Source organism: Pseudophryne corroboree, chromosome 11, assembly GCF_028390025.1.
Source record: "Pseudophryne corroboree isolate aPseCor3 chromosome 11, aPseCor3.hap2, whole genome shotgun sequence".
Lineage (NCBI taxonomy): Eukaryota > Metazoa > Chordata > Amphibia > Anura > Myobatrachidae > Pseudophryne > Pseudophryne corroboree.
Genome location: NC_086454.1, coordinates 303,017,320 through 303,041,759, shown reverse-complemented (window position 1 = coordinate 303,041,759; position 24,440 = coordinate 303,017,320). Strand labels below are relative to the sequence as shown.

The window sequence follows — 24,440 nt, the reverse complement described above, 5'->3', positions numbered from 1 at the left end:
ATAGATTATATATGACATTGCACAACACATTGGATCAAAGGAGTGTGTCTTTTTAAATATATGTTGCACTATGTCTTGCACTTGTATGTTTTTGTTTTAATATTTCACAGTTATTGGCTTTTTTAATTTATATGATAATAAAAGTTACATTTTATTCGTGTAATTAATTTGTTCTAGTGCGCCACCCCCAGTCCAATTCTTTCCCTTTCCTTCAAAACTTTCTCATATGTTGGCAACAATATATGGTGTGGCAGCACCCCCACAATTGGTGACCAGATATATGGTGGCACAATATTAAATGGGGTATCCTTTTGATAATTAACTCATTATTTAGTTCTAGTGCAGTAGTCCCTCCTCTGTCCCCTTCCCGTAAACTTATAAGTTTCTGCCACAATACAAACTGCAGACTATTGGGGGCAGTATACTTTACCAGTTAGGCCTTGGGCCGCCCCATATGGTAAAACACCTCTGCACATGTTAGTAAGAAGAGACGCATGGTACACTTCCTCCAGGTGACTCAGGACAAACCTCCTAACATAAGCTGTGCACACAAACACTGGGAGTGGCCTCTGGGTACTTGGTCATGCATCACGCCTCTGTGTTTCGCAGCTGTCAGCGCCAAGAGATGCCATTCTGGTCTGTCTGACACCCTGCCGGCAGTCTGTTGTGTTCCTGGGAATCAGACGTACAACAAATGTTACTGACCAGGAATGATGTACGTATATCATCTACCTCCTGCACTATAAATGGAACACAGCTGGAATGCAACCTTAATAGGCCTACTTCCACATGCCATCCCATCAAATGCATGGGTGCCAAGTTCCTGGCCTGGACACAAGTTGGCTAAGTCACAACGCTTGTTGGAGTCATGGTATAATATTATACTTACATACCAGTTCCTGTTTTTAAAAAAAATGACAAATTTCCAAATGCATTTCCTAATTTCTATTAATTGATACTGATGGGACAGAACCAGAGGTCTCATCTGTCTCTTGTCCTGCAATGTCACATGGAATTGTGGAAGCAGCCTCTCATTCTCCCAAATTATTATTGCACCCTTGCCATATTTGCCCAGTGTGTCGTTACAAGGGGAGGGGGGGGGGGGGGGGGGGCACTCAAGGGTGTCACCCTAACATGAGTGACACCAAAATGCCGACTCCTCCACAGTAACAGGAGCCGGGTGCTGCAGAGTGACACTAACCTGCAGCACTCTGACACAATTCCTGGGCTCAGTACTCAGAAGCGGCCTCTAGGATGTCTCCAATCATTATAGGGCCTATTTATGACACACAACTCCTCCCGAATCATCATGTGACAGCAGCAGTTTCCGTGTGATTTTATTATCACTGCTATTTATCACTAGCTGAATGCAGGCCATAACATATGTGCAGGGGCGTATCTACCTATTGGCCAGGATGGCACTCGCCAGGGGCGCCAGCCGAGGGGGGGGCGCCGCCCGGCGGTGCCACCCGCGGCCAGTAGGTAGAATTAATATTAAGCAGCTGTCCACTCCAGCCCCCCAAGGTGTGTCACCCCCCGCCCCGGTAGTTTGTCACGCCAAACTGACACCTGGTTGCATTGAAGACCATAGCAGGCAGCCGCAGCAGCGGCAGTCACTAATTGGACGCGGCGGCGGGGTCCGACACAGCGCTACAATCCGGAAACTACATAAACTACAGCTCCCAGCAGCCTTTGCTGCCGGGAGGTCACTGCAGCAAGGTCCGCGGGTAAGGTGTAGTTTCTTGATTGTAGCGCGGTGTCAGACCCCGGCGCCAATTACTGTGACAGCGGCTGCCTGCTATGGTCGATCCTGGACGTCAGTGCTGGTGAGGGGCTAACGGGGGAGGGGGGGAAGTGCTCTGGGCTACAAATATATAAAAAATGTATAATAATATATGTATATATACACGTATGTGTGTATATGTATGTATACGTGTATATGTGTGTGTGTGTGTGTGTGTGTGTGTGTGTGTGTGTGTGTGTGTGTGTGTGTGTGTACACACACACCTGCGTTCCGGCACTCAGTTGATCCAACCAAGGAACTTGCTTGCTCCGGTGCCCTCCACAGAAGACACACGCCTCATATAGACAGCAAAACGAGGCGGCACTCGGAGTCAGTGTAAACAAATATAACATGTATTAAGAATGAATGTCAATGTTTCGGGGAAGATGGGGAGTTGGTCCCCGAAACGTTGACATTTATTCTTAATACACGTTATATTTGTTTACAATGACTCCAAGTGCCGCCTCGTTTTGCTGTGTGTATATATATATATATATATATATATATATAATCGCAGGGTGGTGGCGGCACTCATCAGACTTGCACAGGGTCCTTAAGGCAGTGTCCGTTTATTGACCATAAGGCCGTCATGTTTCGTGGATGTCTCAAGCGGGTTCTTTTATTAATTTATGTTTCGGGGTTTATTTCCCCTTCTTCAGGACCTGAAAGGAAGACCATCCCCAAAATGTAGATTAATGAAACCACCCTGTTGAGATATTTTACTATTTAGGAGTCTCCGAGTTCTGCCTGTTCATTCCTGCCTGCATATTTTGGGGCACATACCCCCAGGGCCGGTTCAAGGGCGCTCTGCGCCCCGGGCAGGAAATGGGGCATGGCCTAATACAGGGGGCGTGGTCAATTACGCCCCCTGTACATTAAAAGCGCCGCTTGAATGCTGAGCGGTGCGCAATGACGTCATCGCGCACCGCACAGCAAAAGGTCCTCTCCACGAAGGGAAACTAGACGCTATGAGTCTAGTTCCCTTCGTAGAGAGGACCTTTGCTGTGCGGTGCGCGATGACGTCATCGCGCACCGCTCAGCAAAGTTACTCTCCAGGAAGGGAAACTAGACGCATAGCGTCTAGTTCCCTTCAGGAGGCGGACGGGGACGGGGATGGGGACGGGGACGGCAGCGGAGGCGGACAGGGACACAGCGGGCAGCAGTGGCGGATCTTGCCACGGTGCGGCGCCCTCCGGATGGCGCCAGCGCCCTCCGGAAGGCGGCGCCCCGGGCAAAAGTCCTGCTTGCCCGTGGCAAGATCCGCCACTGCATACCCCCTAGGAGTGGCCTGGAACACGTTACCCTAAGGGGATCCTGGAGTGCTGGGGAATATTGTGTGTGTGTGTATGTATGTATGTATGTATGTATGTATGTATGTGTATATATATATATATATATATATATATATTATATATATATGTGTTCAAAGTGGGCCGGTATACACTGGAATAGATTTCAAATGGTGATGCCACGGTCATAGGGACCGAAGGCCATCTCCACACAGCCGCTGCCCTGGGCTTCCTCCTCTTCACCGCTGCCGCCCATGTCCTCCGCCGCTGCCGCCCATGTCAACCAATCAGATTCCAGGTATTATCTTCTAGAAGGTGCTAGGTAAATGAGAAGTAGAAGCTGATTGGTTGCTATGGGCAACATCCCATCTTAAATTGAACTCCCACCTTAGTAAATTTACCCCCATGTTGCATAATGTGAATTTTGGCTCATTCCGTGTTGCATAATATGAATTTTGGCTCATGCTGTGTTGCATAATGTGAATTTTGACTCATGCAGTGTGGCACAATGTGTAAGGGGCACTAGTACTAGATGGTATAAGGGGTCCTACTATTGTGGTGCATAATGTGTATAAGGGGTATATGATGTGGTACACTACACTTAAGGACATGCCCCCTTTTGAGTGGCTACACCTCATTTTCCCTGAGTGCATGCGCCTTCGGCGCGCACATAATTGCAACCTTCACTTTTCTATACCCCCACTTCACAATTTCCACTATGACCGCTATATATAATATATGTGTGTGTGTGTGTGTGTGTGTGTGTGTGTGTGTGTGTGTGTGTGTGTGTGTGTGTGTGTCTCTTCTACTGGTGGGATGTCTTGAGAAAGGTTACGTTAAGTTTTTGTCTGCATTGGTGACGTGAGTAAATAAAACCTGCTGAAAAGTCCCTGGTGAGTGCACCTCTTCTTATTGGAATGGATATATATTATGGTATACTGGGTTAGCATTTTTTGTGTATATATATATATATTATAGGCCCTACTGTATGGCATAATGTGTATAAGCGGTGCTACTGTGTAGCGTAACGTGAAACAACGGACATAACTGTGCTGTGTAATGTTAGTAAGGAATGCTTCTGAGTGGTGTAATTTGTATTTGAGGTCTATTGAGTGGCCACGCCCCCTTTTTGGCACATGCGCTTCGATATTTCAAATATGGGCGGGTGTGGGGCGCCAGTCCTTTACTTTGCCAGGGGCGCTCAGACCCCTAGATACACCTCTGGAAGTGTGCTTTGTGGAATTGTGAAGTAATAGGTAATGTGAGTTATGTTTAAAATTGAATTTTTACTCTGCATTTCAGATGTTGCCGTTGGAGATCCCAGAAGAGCGTCAGTCATCATTGAGCGCATGAAGGCCCATTTGGAGGGCATGCTATGTGAACTCGAAAATTTGAAAACATTTATATAAAAAAAAAGTTAAAAAAAAGTTAATTTAAAAAATGTTAAAAAAATGTTTAAAAAATAAAAAAAAATTTGCCATTATGCGATTGTTATGTTTTTAATGCTAAAAAATGAAAACATATTGCAAAGGAAAAATTGGTTACCTAACAACAACAACAAAAATACAAAAATACTTTAAACATTAGTCTTATTTATTACATACAAATTAGGTTACTTAGTAGGTTATATTGTAAAAAACAAATGTAAACACATACATTCACACAATAAACAAACACACAAAATTATGCGATTTACATTTATGTCAGGCACAGTTTACACATCTCTTGCACTTGCTTTAAAAAAAAAACATGGTAATGTCCAATTAGGCCAACAAAGTGTTCTTGAGGTATTCTTTGCAGACTTAATTGGTCATGCACACAATCAATCAGTACACTAATTGGATTTTAAATTGAGAGACGCTTGTTGAGTTTGACTTGCAAGGTGTCATCTTAATTATTGGCAAAAAACATTGCTGTGCGTTTGTTTGCTAAAGCCTTAGCACATTTAAGAGGAATGTGTAAATCTAAGATGACATCGTATTTTTGCGAGGAAGTTTGTGCGTATACGTTGGATTCGCATTACTGCGTTGTAATATGGCATACGCCTACCTTGTGTAATACTGCGTACGAAATAGCAGAAATACGTTGGGGGCGGACGTTCGCAATTTTGCAACATTATCGCAAAATTGCGAATATGTTGTGCGAACGAAACACATAGCGACCAATTCGGAATGACCCCCATGGAGCGCAGCACTACCACTGTACCTCCGTTACTGAAGTCTTCTGCCGTCTGAAGTCTTCTTTTCTTCCAATACTCCCCCGACTTCTTTCTTATGGCTTCTGTGAGGGGGGCGACGGCGTGGCTCCGGGATCAAGCAGCTAGGCGCACCAAGTGATCGAACCCTCTGGAGCTAATGGTGTCCAGTAGCCGAGAAGCAGAGCCTTGAAACTCACAGAAGTAGGTTCTGCTTCTCTCCCCTCACTTCCACGCTGCAGGGAGCCTGTAGCCAGCAGGTCTGCCTGAAAATAAAAAACCTTACATAAAGTCTTTCAGAGAAACTCAGGAGAGCTCCCCTAGTGTGTGACCCATCACTCCTGGGCACAAAGTCTAACTGAGGTCTGGAGGAGGGGCATAGAGGGAGGAGCCAGTTCACACCCAGTTTAAGTCTTTATAGTGTGCCCAGGCTCCTGCGGATCCGTCTATACCCCAAGGTCCTTTTGGAGTCCCCAGCATCCTCTAGGACGTATGAGAAAGAACTTGAAACTTGATTCCTGGTATGCCAAATACTAACTGTCTTGATTGTGAACCAAGAGACTGTGTGATTGTTCTTACACTCAGATTGCCTAACAGACAGGTGGGAAGGACCGTACCAAGTTTTGTTGACAGCACGATCCCAGTGAAAGTAGCCGAGAGACTTGGGTCCACGATTCCCAGTGCAGGAAAGTCGGTAGTCCGGAAGGAACTCATAAATGGAGTGAGATCGCAAAAGTATCACCAGAGAGTCTGTTCCGTGAAGACTGAGAGGCGGCACTGTTGAACACTACCAGAGCGTGCTAAAGGATTACAGAAGGACCAGTCGCTGTAATTGATTTGCTATGGACAAGATTTGTTTTGTTCTATTTTTCTTTTCTCTGTTTCCCGCTGACAAACATTTTTTTCAGGACATTCTATTTTTGCAAGGTTTTTCATGAGGAGTCGAGTGTGGGACTGAAACTGGTTCTGGAGGAAGGAGTGATTTCCTTATAGGATCCCAGGATTAGCCGATCAGTTTGTTAAAGCCAGAGAAAAATCAAAGGTCTAGTAGTTACGGAGTTCGGAGGTAACGTGATAGGCTATTGTCTGAGGAATACTGTATTTTGTAGTTATTGTGACCCCATATTTGAAGATGAGAGCATCCAGAGATGTCAGTCTAGCAATAAGGTGACAGACATCCCTTGAGTGAGTACCACTCACTAGTTGGTAAGGTCTTAAACCAAACGGAATGTTGGATGTGCTCACAGGTACCTCTAAGACGAAAAGATGCAGGATTAGTGCCAGATTTTTTTTTAGAGTTAGCTGAGGTACTTGAATTACACGGAAGGGGGAGGGGACTGGTGGACAAAGATTATAATATAACTAGACCCCCTAGCCTTAAGATCCACCAGTACCATAGATAAATCCTTGGTATGTTTAAATCTCACCAATTTCAGGAAATTGGGAGGTAATCAGGAACAATCAGACAATGGCTATTCACACATAGCAGATAAAGAGCTCATTAATATATGTGGAAGAAAGGTTTATGAGTGGCTCTCCCCGAACTTCGAAGGTTTATGTTATCCAGGAAGGACACTACTTATAACCCTTGTTCAATGATGAAACAGACCTAGCAAATGTTCCAGAAATGGAAACAATGTTTAGGGAATGATAGGAATGTATACCATGAAAATTTTATATGTCACTTTCACAATTTGTTTGTGTTTTCTCCCTCTAACCAGCAGAACCTCAATCGAATCCGAACATCAGTGTACAAAGACGTAGGTACATGTATGTGTGAAATGTTAGTCCAAATCAGACATTATAGGCCAAAGCACTGTTCCAGCATACTCTATAGGTTGAATGTTGTCCCACACCCAACCAGTGGTCCCGTGACCGCCGAGTGCATATAGAGCATGTCTCGTCCTCCTCCCTGTCTTCCCCAAATATAGTCAAGTGTCTGATTTGCAAAATGACTACATACGTGTGTCTAGGTCACCGATTATTGTCTGAAATATTTTTCTTATGTTAATAATTTATGGCAGTTATTGTTTACTGCCAAAGGGTGGAATGTCGAAGTCAAAAATATTACATAGAGAGAACATACAGACTCCACACATTATGAGTCGCTATACTTGCAAATACTCACAGCGCGCACCGCAATATATGGTAACATATGCATTTACACAGACATGCCACAAAGATATATTCAACACATATTTCATACAGCACATAATTTGAACATATCAAGCGCCAGAAATCATAATGTTTTAAATTATATAATGGAGTAACGTCATGTATGTGTATTATTGAAACGGAGCAAGATGGACATGTCGTGCTTGGTGTCACAGTAACCATATTAATGTGTAGATTAATTTGATGCTTGTTATTAAGTTGTAGCACACTGCCATTAGTAGATATGATTAAATGTATGAAAGCTAAAGTCACTCTTATTAGAACAATGGATTTCCTGGAAGAAAGCATGCCTGACCAGAGGCTATCTCCTGTAATTACACCATCAAGGCTGGAAGTTGCTTGCATATGAACTGACCAGTGACTCATCATGAATGAGAAAGTTCCCTCCCCTAGACTAGTAACAAGAGATGTGTGCACTCCCCCCAAAATACATAGTATATAGCTGATTGCAGACACACAAGAGCTCTCTGTTCTTTGTCCCAGATGATGGTGGAGATGATGTCTGTCCAGTGGCTGCATGATTTTACTGAGACAGAGAGAGTGATATGGAGTAGAGACTTTATTTGAGCAAAATATTGTAATTGTATCGCTGGCCATGTATGTATTTGAATTAGTTTGTAATAACTGCTTACTGTGTAAATTGTAACCATGTAACTATATATATATATATATAGTACATTGTGATATATTGAATACATATCCTTTTAATAACAAATATATACATCAATGAGATTTGTAACTCAGATAATGTGTGGGTGTATTGTTTTCTCTTATGGGATGTAGTGTTTTGCGATGTATAGCGCACATTCATAGCACATGGGAATAAGATGCGCAGGCGTCCACAGTATATATTAGAGCTGGCAATTTAAATATTTGTTAGAAAGCAAAATGTCTTTTACAAGACACACAGTCCCTGGACATGATTGGATAGGGACACACACACACACACACACACACACACACACACACACACACACACAAACCCTGGGTGAAAGCACAGTATATGTAGGCAGGGTCCTCAGAGAGACAGAGAAGCCAGAGCCAGCCACACAGCGCCCCTATAGCAACAGTAAAATTAAGCTGGGTCGCAAGAATAAAGCACCTAAGAAATGCTTACAGTCCCAACACTGCTCCCCACCCCCTTCCGCACTAAGACCCCCTGGCACCGCTGAGGAGACTGGAGTCCTTGAGGAGGAGCTGTGCTTCCCTGTGAGTGCTGCCTGATCAAGCTGCAGGGGAAAATGGCACTGGAGAACTGTGTGATCTGCTCTGAGTGAAGCCCGCCCCCTGTAATGGCTCGCGGCTTCCCGCATTTTTATACTGGCCCTGAGTTATAATTGTGCCCAACTAGGAGACTGAACCCGTTAGGATGTGCCAGTGTGAGTACAATAGGAGGCCCAGCGCGCCCCTCACTGCGTGCCCCGCCACAGCATGTGTGAGACTCCCCAGAGCGCAGTCTGTATCAGAGCTGAGGTCCTACCCTAATGCAGCCAATTCTGCCGGTGACCCGCTAACCGGGACGCCGTCGCCGTACTCACCACTCTTCTGTCTTCAGGCTCTGTTAGGGGGTGGCGGCGTGCTGCGGGAGGGTACGCTGCACCATGGTGTGGATTGCAAATGGCTCCCTCAGGATCTCAGTGTTCTGTCAGCAGAGAAACAGGACCATTAACTCTAAGGACGTTGAGCCGTTCTCTTCCCTAAGTCCCACGAAGCAGTCAGGCTGTTGCCTAAAGAGCCCTGACTGAATATAACAAACTTTGAATATAAATGTAGAAAACTCTTCAGGAGCTCTCCAAAGCGTGACCGGCTCCTCCAGGCACATTTTCTAAACTGAGTCTGGTAGGAGGGGTATAGAGGGAGGAGCAGGCCACACTATTGGTTTTCTTAAAGTGCCCATGGCTCCTAGTGGACCTACCTATGCCCCATGGTACTAATGTGGACCCCAGTATACTCTAGGACATAAGAGAAACTGTTGTAAGCAAAAATTGCAGCAGCAGCTAAGAAAACTATTTTGTCACAATGGGTTTCCTCTGGCACTTTGGGGATAATTCCGACCCGATCGCACGCTGTGCTTCTTCGCAGCCGTGCGATCGGGTCGGAACTGTGCATGCGTGACGGCCACATTGCGCAGGCAGAAGATTGACAGGAGGAAGGCGGATCTGGGCGACCGCAAGAAGATTGACAGGAGGAAGGCGGATTTGGGCGTCAACTCAACGTTTTCGGGGCGTGGAGACCCAAACGCAGGCGTGTTGAGGTGTCCTGCTATGCTGAAGTGATCGCACAGGGTAAGTAAGTCTTACCCTAGTCTAGTTCTGCACAAAACTTGTTTTGCATAGCAGGGCTGCACAAGCGATCGCAGCCTTGCTATGCAAAAATACACTCCCCCATAGGCAGCGTCTAGTTGATTGCACGGGCTGCAAAAAGTGGCAGCGTGCAATCAACTCAGAATGAGGGCCTTTGTCTCTGACTTTACTTATGCCTAGAATAGAACACTTGTTTCACATGGACTGGTTAGAAACATCTATCAATAAAGATAATAAAGCAGAGACATTTTTTAGTATATGGTTGCCTTTTATATATATACTCTACCCCCGCCTAGGAAGGATACCCTCCGATCTGCGATAAAGTTAACGTCATGGTATAATTTGGAGACCTTGCAATTAGGACCCCCTACTTTCTGATTCTATGTGAGCGACATACAACGTTTACATGCTGTACTGTTTTGCCACTTCATTTGTATATGTGTAACCACCTAATTCTTAATGTTTCTGCTTTCTCAATTCACTCTCCTGCTTGATTATATGTTATGTATTGTATTCACTTGATTTCTGGCTACTGTATTTACAGTTCTATAATAAAAAATGATTAAAAAAACCAAAAAACATATAGTAAAACATACAGAAACATAGATGTGATGGCAGATAAGAACCACATGACCATCCAGTCTGCCCGTTTGGGTATTAGGGTTAGGGATTGGGTATTAGGAGATATGGTATGAGGGATAGGGTATTAGGGTTATGGATTGAGTTAGGGGTTAAGGTAGGAGGGATAGGGTATTAGGTTTAGGGATTGGGTTAGGGGTTATGGTAGGAGGGATAGGGTATTAGGGTTAGGGATTGGGTTAGGGGTTATGGTAGGAGGGATAGGGTATTAGGGTTAGGGATTGGGTATTAGGAGATATGGTATGAGGGATAGGGTATTAGGGTTAGGGATTGGGTTAGGGGTTATGGTAGGAGGGATAGGGTATTGGGGATTAGGGTTATGGTATGAGGGACAGGGTATTAGGGTTGTTTTAGCGGTTTGGGTTAGGGGTGAGGGAGTTAGTTAGTTTGGGGAATGGGGTCAGGTGTTGCTTTTATGGCTTTATCGATGTCACACATGATAAGAAAAAGCATCCGCTCTGCCCTTCTGAGAGCACAGAGAGTGCCCTGAGAGGCTGGAGCAGCATCGCCAGGCCCCTACCCAAACTTTATTATGGTGCTTGGCAATGCCTGATTCACTTCCCAGCATTCAGGCATGTGACACTGGGACAAAATAAGATCACCTCAATCTGCAAAGCTCCACCCATTTTGGGTAAAATATTGCTTTTTTAGGGTGTTAAAATTGGGGCAGCTGGGAGATACACTATTCTGTCCCTGCCTACCCCTATACACAGTCACATTATGAAATACAAATATTTGCCTGTATGGCTGCTGCTGCTGCTGCTGCTGCTGTCTGTGCTATGACATCATGACTGTCCAATTACACAATGAATGGAATGCCAGGGCAGAACACTGGGCTTTATCCTGTTATCTGGTCCCCAGTAGTACAGGACGGAGGCTCTGGAGTTGGAGTTGTGCTATAATTACTGAGAGTATTTTTAATTTCTTTATATAAATTACTTATTACATTTTATTAGGTATTATTTTTATATTTTATTATATTATTATATCGTAAGTAAAGCGAGAAGAGCGAGGAGTGAGGCGGGAGGGAGCAGCCATGGGCTGCATCCCATGTAACAGGTGCTGGATATTCTTCTGGCGTAAGGTAAGTGTGCTTTTATTTTTATTTGTACTTTGTTGTTTGCACAATTAGGGTTTTTCCTGGATTTTATAAGGGACGGGGCTCACCTGAAAGTGGGCGTGTCAGGGCATACAAGGCGGTTTTGTCCCAATTTGGTAGGCCTAAATGTAAGGAGGCGTCTCTGCCCAAATCTCACTAAGCTAAGGGGTTATTTACTATTATTTATAATATTGCCGGTTCTCAATGGCCGCAAATCGTAGGTGTTATATATGAGCTTATACAATATAATATATGCAGTGCTCCGAGGAAATTACCCTTAGCAGCTCCCAAAAGGCGATGTCTCACACCCCTAATACAGTACTCAAATAATGGTTAGATGGGTGCACTCCAGGGTACAATGCCAGTGTTCATATAATGTCCTTAGTTGTCTGTCCCACCATGTCCAATGAGTCAGCAAACTGTAGGCTGGGTGATCTTTAGTATAAGTTTATAAATGGGTAATGTCTCCAATTCGTGATGTATGTCCAAATGTTGTCCCTTAATGGGTGTATGTGGCTGTTTATGGGTCCTCCTTACTGCCACTGAAATAGTCCCCATGCAGGGTGACACGTGTTTGGCACGTTGCTGAAATGGTTTTTCTAGTCAAGTGGGTTTAACATGCGGCCCTCCAGCTGCAGTGGAACCACACATCCCAGCATGCCCCACTACAATGCTGCTATTAGGGAATGCTAAAACTGCAGCAGGGCATGCTGGGATTTGCAGTCCCACAACAGCCGGAGAGACCCACGTTGACCATACCTATTAGTCTATCAAATCCTCACCTCATGTACCTGTAACCCACTCCATGCAAGTGCTGTTTAATACATTCGGGTGGTATAATTGTATCTTGTAATGCGATCCTCTGTGCTAATATCGTGAACATATTACACTGCAAATGCAATTGTTGATAAATAGACCTTATTATACATAAATCACTGATCACGTCTTGTGAGGGCGGCCTCAGAGGATGGTAAAGGTGGAAGTCTGACTAGAAGGGATGTTTGCAAATAACTGAACTTAATTATTACATAGTATTTTTATTTTATCTTTATTTAATTAAGATGAGGCCGAGGGATGAGCCCTTGTTATTGGAGAATGAGGAGATTCCGTTACCCTCGTTGATGCAGGCACACCCAGTACCTGCGGAGAGGGAGACGCCATCATTACCCCCAGCATCCCAGGCACAGCAGGTACCACCACCACCCCGGGAGAGGAAGGCACCAGCCCGGGACGGGATAGCACCACCGCCACCCCGGGAGAGAAAGGCCCCACCTCCACCCCGGGAGAGGAAGGCATCACCGCCACCCCGGGAGAGGAAGGCACCACCGCCACCCCGGGAGAGGAAGGCACCACCGCCACCCCGGGAGAGAAAGGCACCAGCCCGGGAGAGAATGGCACCACCGCCACCCCGGGAGAGGAAGGCACCACCGCCACCCCGGGAGAGGAAGGCACCACCGCCACCCCGGAAGAGGCAGGTGCCCCCACCATAAAACCATGTGTGCCTGATTCTACCACCAGAGGCATGCGCCCCCACCAATAACACCGGTGAGGCACGCACCCAAACACCATCAGGGAGGCATGCACCCCCACTATTACCATCAGGGAGGTATGCGCCCCCACAAACACCAGAGACGCATGTGCCCCAACTACCATCAGAGTGGCATGTGCCCCCACTACCATCAGAGTGTCATGTGCCCCCACAAACACCAGAGATGCATGTGCCCCCACTACCATCAGAGAGGCATGTACCACCATTGGAAAGGTGTTTGCAGACACATAATTTATTACCAACAAATACAAAAAAAAATTTATAAAAATGTTGTTGCATAAAGATATACTTTGTTTGTTTTATTTTCCCCAACTGGAGTGTCTATATGATGAATTAATATTTGGGGGATACTGTGTCCTTGGAATCATCGTTAGATGGGTCAGATAAGTATATATTCATTATTTCCCAGCACGGGCACATACACAACTTTTATACTGGAAATCAAGATACATTTGGGGGGTTATAGGTAACCAGCCTTATAACAGATTGCCAGTTCTGTGATCTTAGAACCAATTATATAGCCCCCGTGGTGTGCTTTCATATAATATATAATTTCAACATATCTGTTAAATCACAAAAGTGACACTTAAAAAAGTAAAAGTACATTGAATGTAAGAAAAAGAACTCAGACAACTACACACGTGAGGTTCAGGTTCCAACGCAATACATTCTACAGATGACAGGTGGCAATGTATCATCAATACGGACGGATGCAACCTGTGAGGATCTGCCACAATACATATGAGAAAGTTTTGAAGGAAAGGGAAAGAATTGGACTGGGGGTGGCGCACTAGAACAAATTAATTACACGAATAAAATGTAACTTTTATTATCATATAAATTAAAAAAGCCAATAACTGTGAAATATTAAAACAAAAACATACAAGTGCAAGACATAGTGCAACATATATTTAAAAAGACACACTCCTTTGATCCAATGTGTTGTGCAATGTCATATATAATCTATATAATTATCTTATGTTCTATGACCTTATACATGAATTGAGTTGGTGTAGTCAGGAATAGATCCTAATAATCCTGAATATATAAAGTGCGGGCCTCAAGTAAGTATCCTACAAATGGTAGAGTATTCTAAATAATAAAATAAATTGGGATTTTATATGAATCACAAAAATTAGTAAGTATGTTGTGACATATCTCCCTGTACCTAAGGAAATAGCGTTTCCAAGTTCTGTGGTCAAATAATTATATCTGATAGGTTGTTCCGGAGGTAAGCCTATTATAGCCAATATTCAAAATATATTGTTCGTTAGAGCATAAATATATTGTTGTACATATGGTGACAATTAGCGTTCTCAGTCTATGCTGTCAACGTCTAAAACTTTTTGTCCCTTTGGCTGTCAGCCTCCTATGTGTCTGCTGTCAACGTCTGGAGTTTTCAACCTTTGGCTGTCAACCTCATATGTATAAACTAGCAATGAGCGTTCTCAGTCTATGCTGTCAACGCCTGAATGAATATAACTGCTATCTCCCATTCTTGTAAGAAGTCCTTTCCTTTACCAATCTTGGAGGATAGGCAGTAACGTTAGTACCATGTAAAGTGGTACAGCGGATTATATCCAGATTTGGTATCTTCATACGGAGAATAAAATAAAAATACAATAAAAAATATAAGAGATAGAGGGAACCCTCCAAACAATCCAATAAATTTTTCGGGATCAAAGGTACATGTGTACTCTTTATCTATTGCTTATCCATTTATTTATTATTTTTTATTTTTCTCTTTTGGATCCTCAAGATTTAATCTAGACAGAAGAAAACCATTATACACATTTGTACTTATCAAAAGGTAGGATAATGAGAATCTGGGGGGGGGGGGGGGGGAGAAAAAGAAGACAAAAAGAAAAAGAAAGAAAAAAGATACCTATAAGTTGAACAAATAATCAGTATATGATGATGATAATAGTGTGTTGATTAACAATTCTTAATATGTGGGACTCAATCACTGATACACTAGAACAATATGGATAATGAGGGACACCACCTTGGTTCTTAAGACACTATTACAGATATGAGGGATGAGGAAATAACTGCATTTGATGCGATATATCTCCATAAAAAACATATGTTATATTCATTGGGATCTGGAATGATATCATTCCCAGTCCAAATGAATGGTAATATCTATGTCTGAGGGACACCGATTCATAGTACCATAACACGACACGTTTTAAAAAATTTATATATCCACCTGGGACAAATATATCGTGCAGGTGGGATATAATACACCATTATAATTATAAACATAATAAAGGATCAAGTTCAATTTATAAGGGCACTCTCATGGTAATATACGATTATCATGATTTATAGGAATTCACTCTATAGCACTGTTTATATATCACTTATATCACAAAATATAAACAGGTTCACAGTAGCTATAGAATGGCTACCAATCAACAGAAATTCACTTAATCGCTTATTAATATAGGTTTGTCACACTAATGAATGTATGACATTAGTAATCAATTCATTAGTATTGAATTTATTATATTTTTATATTTTTGTTATAAACAAAATTTTTTTATTTATTTATTCATATTCACTTTTATCATTAATTATTATTTATTCTTTTATCAGTATAAAAAATCTCTATTTTTGTAATTATGCACGTCACATTTCATATACATCACACGAGATTCAATCATATTTAATTTTATTATTTTTATTATCACATGTTCACGGTGATTTTAATTTGCAGTGGTTGATTTACAAATTTGGGCAGGTTTTTCACGTCTATTTCTATCAAATATATAACTATTGGACAGGTCCTATAAATAATGTGGAGTTTCTCATTAATGAAATAAGAATTATTAAAATAGTATTAGGAAGAAACAACTGATATCAGAATAACCCCTCTACAAGATAGTATTAACCCAGCTACAAGATAGTATTTACTCAATCCAGTAATGTTAACAGGAGAAAGGAGTCCACAGGAGGAGACAACTAGTTAACATAAATCTTTCTCCCAGGTGTATGTAGTAGAAGGACCATGATTGGCCCGCTTGAACCACGTGATCGCACCCACTATGACACTAGATCCCGAATTGAGGGAGCCGCACCATGATAGGATACTGAGGTCATGTGACCAAAATACAGTGCCGCGATTGGTGCGGCCAAACAAAGATAGTCAGATCGATGGAAGCATTCTGGTTAGCCCTGACGAAACCAACTGTGAAACGCGCGTTGGCGTCTTTCACATTCCGCTCCATGTGTTTAATTCAATGTGCATGTTAAAATGTGGTGTTAGTCAGTATTAGGAGGAAAGAAAAGTGCGGACCTTAATTTACAAGGGACAGTATTTGCAGGCTAATGTGTTAACTGTAGTAAGACAGGCTATGACATAAGAGCTCATTTAGGTTAATACAAAACATGTGCTATTTCTCTTAAAAATATCGAGGAGTTGTACCAGTTGCTCAAATCAATGTCAGCTCAGCTACAGCCAGATTACAGAGATAGAAAAAAGGCAGTGCAGCCTGAGAGAAAGCAACATTGTAATAGAAGTGTAGTGATCAGTGTATGTATCAATTTAGAGACTACACACAGGATATCTATGTTCAATTAAGCTTATGCAGCTACAGCCAGATCACAGAGATAGAAAAAGGCAGTGCAGCTTGAGAGAAAGCAACATCGTAACAGAAGTGTTGTGATCAGTGTATGCATTGGCGGATTCAGGGGGGGGGCACCCAGGCACGTGCCCCCCCTGTCGTTTAGGATATATTCAGAATGCGTCCCCAACCCCATTAGCGGAGGAAGCAGGCCGGAGCGGAGTGACGTGAGCGGCGGTTCACTGACAGACACTGTCTGTCTGTGTGATGAGATCATGAGAAGAACTGACTCGCTCCCGGACGAAAGTGGAACAGAAGCGGCGCAGTGAGCGGCGCTTCTACACCAAGTCAGTGTCAGTGAAGAACTGCCGCTCACAGCGCCAGCTCTGTTCCACTTCCGTCCGGGAGCGAGTCAGTTCTTCTCATGGTCTCATCACACAGACAATGACATTAGTCTGTCAGTGAACCGCCGCTCGCTTGAAACGGCTTACTCGGGCGGCTCACTCGATCTAGGCAGAAGAACAGTTAATTCAGAACTCACAGTCAGCACAGCAGCCAGGGGGATCACACTGTGTAATATCACAGTATCTATCTAGGAGATCCAGTGCACCAGCTGCTGTATAAACATACAGAATAGATAAGATGTCATAAAAACTGGAGCATTATCTGGAGTTTGCCAAAACACTATGCCTATAGTGGCGTTGCGGCGGCCGTGATTTGGGGGCACTGCTTCTACCTCCCCTCAGCCGGGTCTACTGTGGCCGAGTCCCACTGCTGCCCGTACCCGCTGCGTTCGCTGTCAGTCAGGGCAGCCTGATCATGGCGATGCCCTTGTGTGTGCGGGCGCTGCGCCTCTCTGAGGCCGCCCGGCTCCTACGCTCTCTCTACGTACAGAAGCTCCACACCATCCGCGCTCTGGCATCCAAGGCACCCATGTCCGCCGCAACAGGTCACGGTCACGACAACCATGAGGATGATATGTCTGACTCCTATGCCAGGGTAAGACCCCTCTTATATACCTACAGTGTCATTGCCCATATGTGCTGCATGTCATACCCCCTATATCCTGTACCATGTGTACTGAAGTGACAACCCCTGTATACCTGTCCATACTATTCCTATATACCGTGTGCCCTGTATGAGGTGATACCCCCTATATACGCACACTCACTCCATCCCCTACCAGACCTGTCCCCACACACTCACCCTGTCCTCTACCAGGCCTGTCTACGCACACTCACTCCGTCCCCTACCATACCTGTCCCCACACACTCACCCTGTCCTCTACCAGGCCTGTCTACGCACACTCACTACGTCCCCTACCATACCTGTCCCCACACACTCACCCTGTCCTCTACCAGGCCTGTCTACGCACACTCACTACGTCCCCTACCATACCTGTCCCCACACACTCACCCTGTCCTCTACCAGGCCTGTCTACGCACACTCGCTCCGTCCCCTACCAGACCTGTCTCTGCACACTCACCCTGTCCTCTACCAGGCCTGTCTACGCACACTCGCTCCGTCCCCTACCAGACCTGTCTCTGCACACTCACCCTGTCCTCTACCAGGCCTGTCTACGCACACTCACTCCGTCCCCTACCAGACCTGTCTCTGCACACTCACCCTGTCCTCTACCAGGCCTGTCTACGCACACTCGCTCCGTCCCCTACCAGACCTGTCTCTGCACACTCACCCTGTCCTCTACCAGGCCTGTCTACACACACTCACTCCGTCCCCTACCAGACCTGTCCCCACACACTCACCCTGTCCTCTACCAGGCCTGTCTACGCACACTCACTCCGTCCCCTACCAGACCTGTCTCTGCACACTCACCCTGTCCTCTACCAGGCCTGTCTACGCACACTCACTCCGTCCCCTACCAGACCTGTCCCCACACACTCACCCTGTCCTCTACCAGGCCTGTCTACGCACACTCGCTCCGTCCCCTACCAGACCTGTCTCTGCACACTCACCCTGTCCTCTACCAGGCCTGTCTACGCACACTCACTCCGTCCCCTACCAGACCTGTCTCTGCACACTCACCCTGTCCTCTACCAGGCCTGTCTACGCACACTCGCTCCGTCCCCTACCAGACCTGTCTCTGCACACTCACCCTGTCCTCTACCAGGCCTGTCTACGCACACTCACTCCGTCCCCTACCAGACCTGTCTCTGCACACTCACCCTGTCCTCTACCAGGCCTGTCTACGCACACTCGCTCCGTCCACTACCATACCTGTCCCCGCACACTCATCCTGTCCTCTACCAGGCCTGTCTACGCACACTCACTCCGTTCCCTACCATACCTGTCCCCGCACACTCACCCTGTCCCTGCACGCTTACCCTGCCCCCTACCAGACCTGTCCTTGTATACTCACCCTGTCACCCACCAGACCCATGCCCACAGCGTGATAAAAATGAGGTTGTGGCTCATTGGTATGGCACTGTGACGCCACAACCCTTATTATGAGACCACACCCACCTGCCCAGGAGTGTGCGCAAAAGTCCCCCCCCCCGCCTTCCCCTATCATGGTGCCCCCCCTGTCATTTTGTTCTGGATCCGCCCCTGAGTGTATGTATCAGTTTACAGGCTACACACAGGATATCTATGTTCAATTAAGCTTATGCAGCTACAGCCAGATCACAGAGATAGAAAAAGGCAGCGCAGCTTGAGAGAAAGCAACATTGTAACAGAAGTGTAGTGATCAGCGTGTGTGTTAGTTTGCAGGCTACACACAGGATATCTATGTTCAATCAAACTTATGAAAGTGAGGAGACACTAGCTGTTATTACATGTATATTTACAACTCAATCACTTATATAAATTATTGTTTTTCATTACATGAGAGCCACTCTTTGAAATTAGTAATATCATAAAGGCCATTTAAATAAGGGGCAAGTATTTAGCATTCTACTTTAAATAAGACCTGGCCCAGTAGTAAGTGAGTAGTGGTTCTGGTGATTTAAAACATAGAACATCTTTTTGCTGGCTATATGTTATGTGAATACAGCGGCTGTTTATATTGTAGCGCAATTTGAATAAAAGGAATACTTCTAATATATAATGTTTTCTGACAGCGGGTGACTAGCTGATTTCAAATAATATAGAAAGTTATGAGATTCCTGTATGCAGCCTAATATTTGAAGGGTGCACCTGTCTATACACCATATACAGCAATTTAAGTTTGCTATGATTTATAAGGTGTAAAATACTAATATAGATATCGAGCATATATTTATACAGGTGATCTTCTGATAGTGACTCATAAGTGAAACACCTATTTACAAATGACATAGAGGCTGTATAATGGTGAATGATATACAACAGAGATTATCTTCTGATTGATATAAATCCACTACAATACTTACATACATCTGTGATCTTTATAAGAAAGTTTTCACACTTACAGCAATTCAATCTGCTCCCTTGTAATGGGATTAGCTGTACTAAAGGCTTAGCGTTTCCTAGAACTATACTAATAAGACGTTGACAGCAGGAGACTGAGAACGTCTGGAAGATAGGTTCAGCACATATGGGGCTGGCAGCTTAATGTTAAAATTTCAGGCGTTGACAGCATAGACTGAGAACGCTTATTGCCAGTCCATATACACGAGATTGGTAGCCTAAGGTTAAATCTTATGCGTTGACAGCATAGACTGAGAACGCTTATTGCCAATATATACATAGGAGGTTGGCAGCCAGAGATGTTGATAGCAGGAGACTGATAACGTCTGGAAGACAGGTTCAGCATATATGGGGCTGGCAGCTAAATGTTCAAATTTCAGGCGTTGACAGCATAGACTGAGAACGCTTATTGCCAGCTCATACATACGAGTTTAAACCTCAGGCGTTGACAGCATAGACTGAGAACGCTCATTGCTAGTTTATACATATGAGGTTGACAGCCAAAGGTTGAAAACTCCAGACGTTGACAGCAGACACATAGGAGGCTGACAGCCAAAGGGACAAAAAGTTTTAGACGTTGACAGCATAGACTGAGAACGCTAATTGTCACCATATGTACAACAATATATTTATGCTCTAACGAACAATATATTTTGAATATTGGCTATAATAGGCTTACCTCCGGAACAACCTATCAGATATAATTATTTGACCACAGAACTTGGAAACGCTATTTCCTTAGGTACAGGGAGATATGTCACAACATACTTACTAATTTTTGTGATTCATATAAAATCCCAATTTATTTTATTATTTAGAATACTCTACCATTTGTAGGATACTTACTTGAGGCCCGCACTTTATATATTCAGGATTATTAGGATCTATTCCTGACTACACCAACTCAATTCATGTATAAGGTCATAGAACATAAGATAATTATATAGATTATATATGACATTGCACAACACATTGGATCAAAGGAGTGTGTCTTTTTAAATATATGTTGCACTATGTCTTGCACTTGTATGTTTTTGTTTTAATATTTCACAGTTATTGGCTTTTTTAATTTATATGATAATAAAAGTTACATTTTATTCGTGTAATTAATTTGTTCTAGTGCGCCACCCCCAGTCCAATTCTTTCCCTTTCCTTCAAAACTTTCTCATATGTTGGCAACAATATATGGTGTGGCAGCACCCCCACAATTGGTGACCAGATATATGGTGGCACAATATTAAATGGGGTATCCTTTTGATAATTAACTCATTATTTAGTTCTAGTGCAGTAGTCCCTCCTCTGTCCCCTTCCCGTAAACTTATAAGTTTCTGCCACAATACAAACTGCAGACTATTGGGGGCAGTATACTTTACCAGTTAGGCCTTGGGCCGCCCCATTTGGTAAAACACCTCTGCACATGTTAGTAAGAAGAGACGCATGGTACACTTCCTCCAGGTGACTCAGGACAAACCTCCTAACATAAGCTGTGCACACAAACACTGGGAGTGGCCTCTGGGTACTTGGTCATGCATCACGCCTCTGTGTTTCGCAGCTGTCAGAGCCAAGAGATGCCATTCTGGTCTGTCTGACACCCTGCCGGCAGTCTGTTGTGTTCCTGGGAATCAGACGTACAACAAATGTTACTGACCAGGAATGATGTACGTATATCATCTACCTCCTGCACTATAAATGGAACACAGCTGGAATGCAACCTTAATAGGCCTACTTCCACATGCCATCCCATCAAATGCATGGGTGCCAAGTTCCTGGCCTGGACACAAGTTGGCTAAGTCACAACGCTTGTTGGAGTCATGGTATAATATTATACTTACATACCAGTTACCTGTTTTTAAAAAAAATGACAAATTTCCAAATGCATTTCCTAATTTCTATTAATTGATACTGATGGGACAGAACCAGAGGTCTCATCTGTCTCTTGTCCTGCAATGTCATATGGAATTGTGGAAGCAGCCTCTCATTCTCCCAAATTATTATTGCACCCTTGCCATATTTGCCCAGTGTGTCGTTACAAGGGGGGTGTGGGCCACTCAAGGGTGTCACCCTAACATGGAGTGACACCAAAATGCAGACTCCTCCACAGTAACAGGAGCCGGGTGCTGCAGAGTGACACTAACCTGCAGCACTCTGACACAATTCCTGGGCTCAGTACTCAGAAGCGGCCTCTAGGATGTCTCCAATCATTATAGGGCCTATTTATGACACACAACTCCTCCCGAATCATCATGTGACAGCAGCAGTTTCCGTGTGATTTTATTATCACTGCTATTTATCACTAGCTGAATGCAGGCCATAACATATGTGCAGGGGCGTATCTACCTATTGGCCAGGATGGCACTCGCCAGGGGCGCCAGCCGAGGGGGGGGCGCCGCCCGGCGGTGCCACCCGCGGCCAGTAGGTAGAATTAATATTAAGCAGCTGTCCACTCCAGCCCCCCAAGGTGTGTCACCCCCCGCCCCGGTAGTTTGTCACGCCAAACTGACACCTGGTTGCATTGAAGACCATAGCAGGCAGCCGCAGCAGCGGCAGTCACTAATTGGACGCGGCGGCGGGGTCCGACACAGCGCTACAATCCGGAAACTACATAAACTACAGCTCCCAGCAGCCTTTGCTGCCGGGAGGTCACTGCAGCAAGGTCCGCGGGTAAGGTGTAGTTTCTTGATTGTAGCGCGGTGTCAGACCCCGGCGCCAATTACTGTGACAGCGGCTGCCTGCTATGGTCGATCCTGGACGTCAGTGCTGGTGAGGGACTAACGGGGGAGGGGGGGAAGTGCTCTGGGCTACAAATATATAAAAAATGTATAATAATATATGTATATATACAGGGGCGTATCTACCTATTGGCCAGGATGGCACTCGCAAGGGGCGCCAGCCGAGGGGGGGGCGCCGCCCGGCGGTGCCACCCGCGGCCAGTAGGTAGAATTAATATTAAGCAGCTGTCCACTCCAGCCCCCCAAGGTGTGTCACCCCCCGCCCCGGTAGTTTGTCACGCCAAACTGACACCTGGTTGCATTGAAGACCATAGCAGGCAGCCGCAGCAGCGGCAGTCACTAATTGGACGCGGCGGCGGGGTCCGACACAGCGCTACAATCCGGAAACTACATAAACTACAGCTCCCAGCAGCCTTTGCTGCCGGGAGGTCACTGCAGCAAGGTCCGCGGGTAAGGTGTAGTTTCTTGATTGTAGCGCGGTGTCAGACCCCGGCGCCAATTACTGTGACAGCGGCTGCCTGCTATGGTCGATCCTGGACGTCAGTGCTGGTGAGGGACTAACGGGGGAGGGGGGGAAGTGCTCTGGGCAACAAATATATAAAAAATGTATAATAATATATGTATATATACACGTATGTGTGTATATGTATGTATACGTGTATATATGTGTGTGTGTGTGTGTGTGTGTGTGTGTGTGTGTGTGTGTGTGTGTGTGTGTGTGTGTGTGTGTGTACACACACACCTGCGTTCCGGCACTCATTTGATCCAACCAAGGAACTTGCTTGCTCCGGTGCCCTCCACAGAAGACACACGCCTCATATAGACAGCAAAACGAGGCGGCACTCGGAGTCAGTGTAAACAAATATAACATGTATTAAGAATGAATGTCAATGTTTCGGGGAAGATGGGGAGTTGGTCCCCGAAACGTTGACATTTATTCTTAATACACGTTATATTTGTTTACAATGACTCCAAGTGCCGCCTCGTTTTGCTGTGTGTATATATATATATATATATATATATATATATATATATAATCGCAGGGTGGTGGCGGCACTCATCAGACTTGCACAGGGTCCTTAAGGCAGTGTCCGTTTATTGACCATAAGGCCGTCATGTTTCGTGGATGTCTCAAGCGGGTTCTTTTATTAATTTATGTTTCGGGGTTTATTTCCCCTTCTTCAGGACCTGAAAGGAAGACCATCCCCAAAATGTAGATTAATGAAACCACCCTGTTGAGATATTTTACTATTTAGGAGTCTCCGAGTTCTGCCTGTTCATTCCTGCCTGCATATTTTGGGGCACATACCCCCAGGGCCGGTTCAAGGGCGCTCTGCGCCCCGGGCAGGAAATGGGGCGTGGCCTAATACAGGGGGCGTGGTCAATTACGCCCCCTGTACATTAAAAGCGCCGCTTGAATGCTGAGGGTGCGCGATGACGTCATCGCGCACCGCACAGCAAAAGGTCCTCTCCACGAAGGGAAACTAGACGCTATGAGTCTAGTTCCCTTCGTAGAGAGGACCTTTGCTGTGCGGTGCGCGATGACGTAATCGCGCACCGCTCAGCAAAGTTACTCTCCAGGAAGGGAAACTAGACGCATAGCGTCTAGTTCCCTTCAGGAGGCGGACGGGGACGGGGATGGGGACGGGGACGGCAGCGGAGGCGGACAGGGACACAGCGGGCAGCAGTGGCGGATCTTGCCA

The 24,440-nt window shown here is 45.0% G+C and overlaps 1 protein-coding gene and 1 long non-coding RNA gene across 2 annotated transcripts in view; one reads left to right on the top strand and one right to left on the bottom strand.

The window, feature by feature from the left end:
* LOC134970207 (uncharacterized) overlaps positions 1-24,440 on the bottom strand; it is a 140,899-nt gene that overhangs the window by 50,854 nt on the left and 65,605 nt on the right. Inside the window, exons 3-4 of the long non-coding RNA XR_010189719.1 lie at positions 21,480-21,623; positions 529-672 (exon numbers count right to left, since the gene is read on the bottom strand). This is a non-coding gene — a long non-coding RNA (uncharacterized LOC134970207). The remainder of the gene's footprint in view (positions 1-528; positions 673-21,479; positions 21,624-24,440) is intronic.
* On the top strand, positions 11,211-13,269 carry LOC134970205 (uncharacterized). Its single transcript, XM_063946220.1, has 2 exons — positions 11,211-11,467; positions 12,544-13,269. Exons 1-2 carry the CDS (start codon positions 11,420-11,422, stop codon positions 12,970-12,972), a joined length of 477 nt encoding a protein of 158 aa, XP_063802290.1. The 5' UTR covers positions 11,211-11,419; the 3' UTR covers positions 12,973-13,269.

Excerpts from the sequence above, each read along its gene's own strand:
- LOC134970205 (XM_063946220.1), top strand. The coding sequence starts at position 11,420 with ATGGGCTGCATCCCATGTAACAGGTGCTGGATATTCTTCTGGCGTAAG. Across the intron at positions 11,468-12,543 it reads GGATATTCTTCTGGCGTAAG|ATGAGGCCGAGGGATGAGCC; the intron begins GTAAGTGTGCTT and ends TATTTAATTAAG.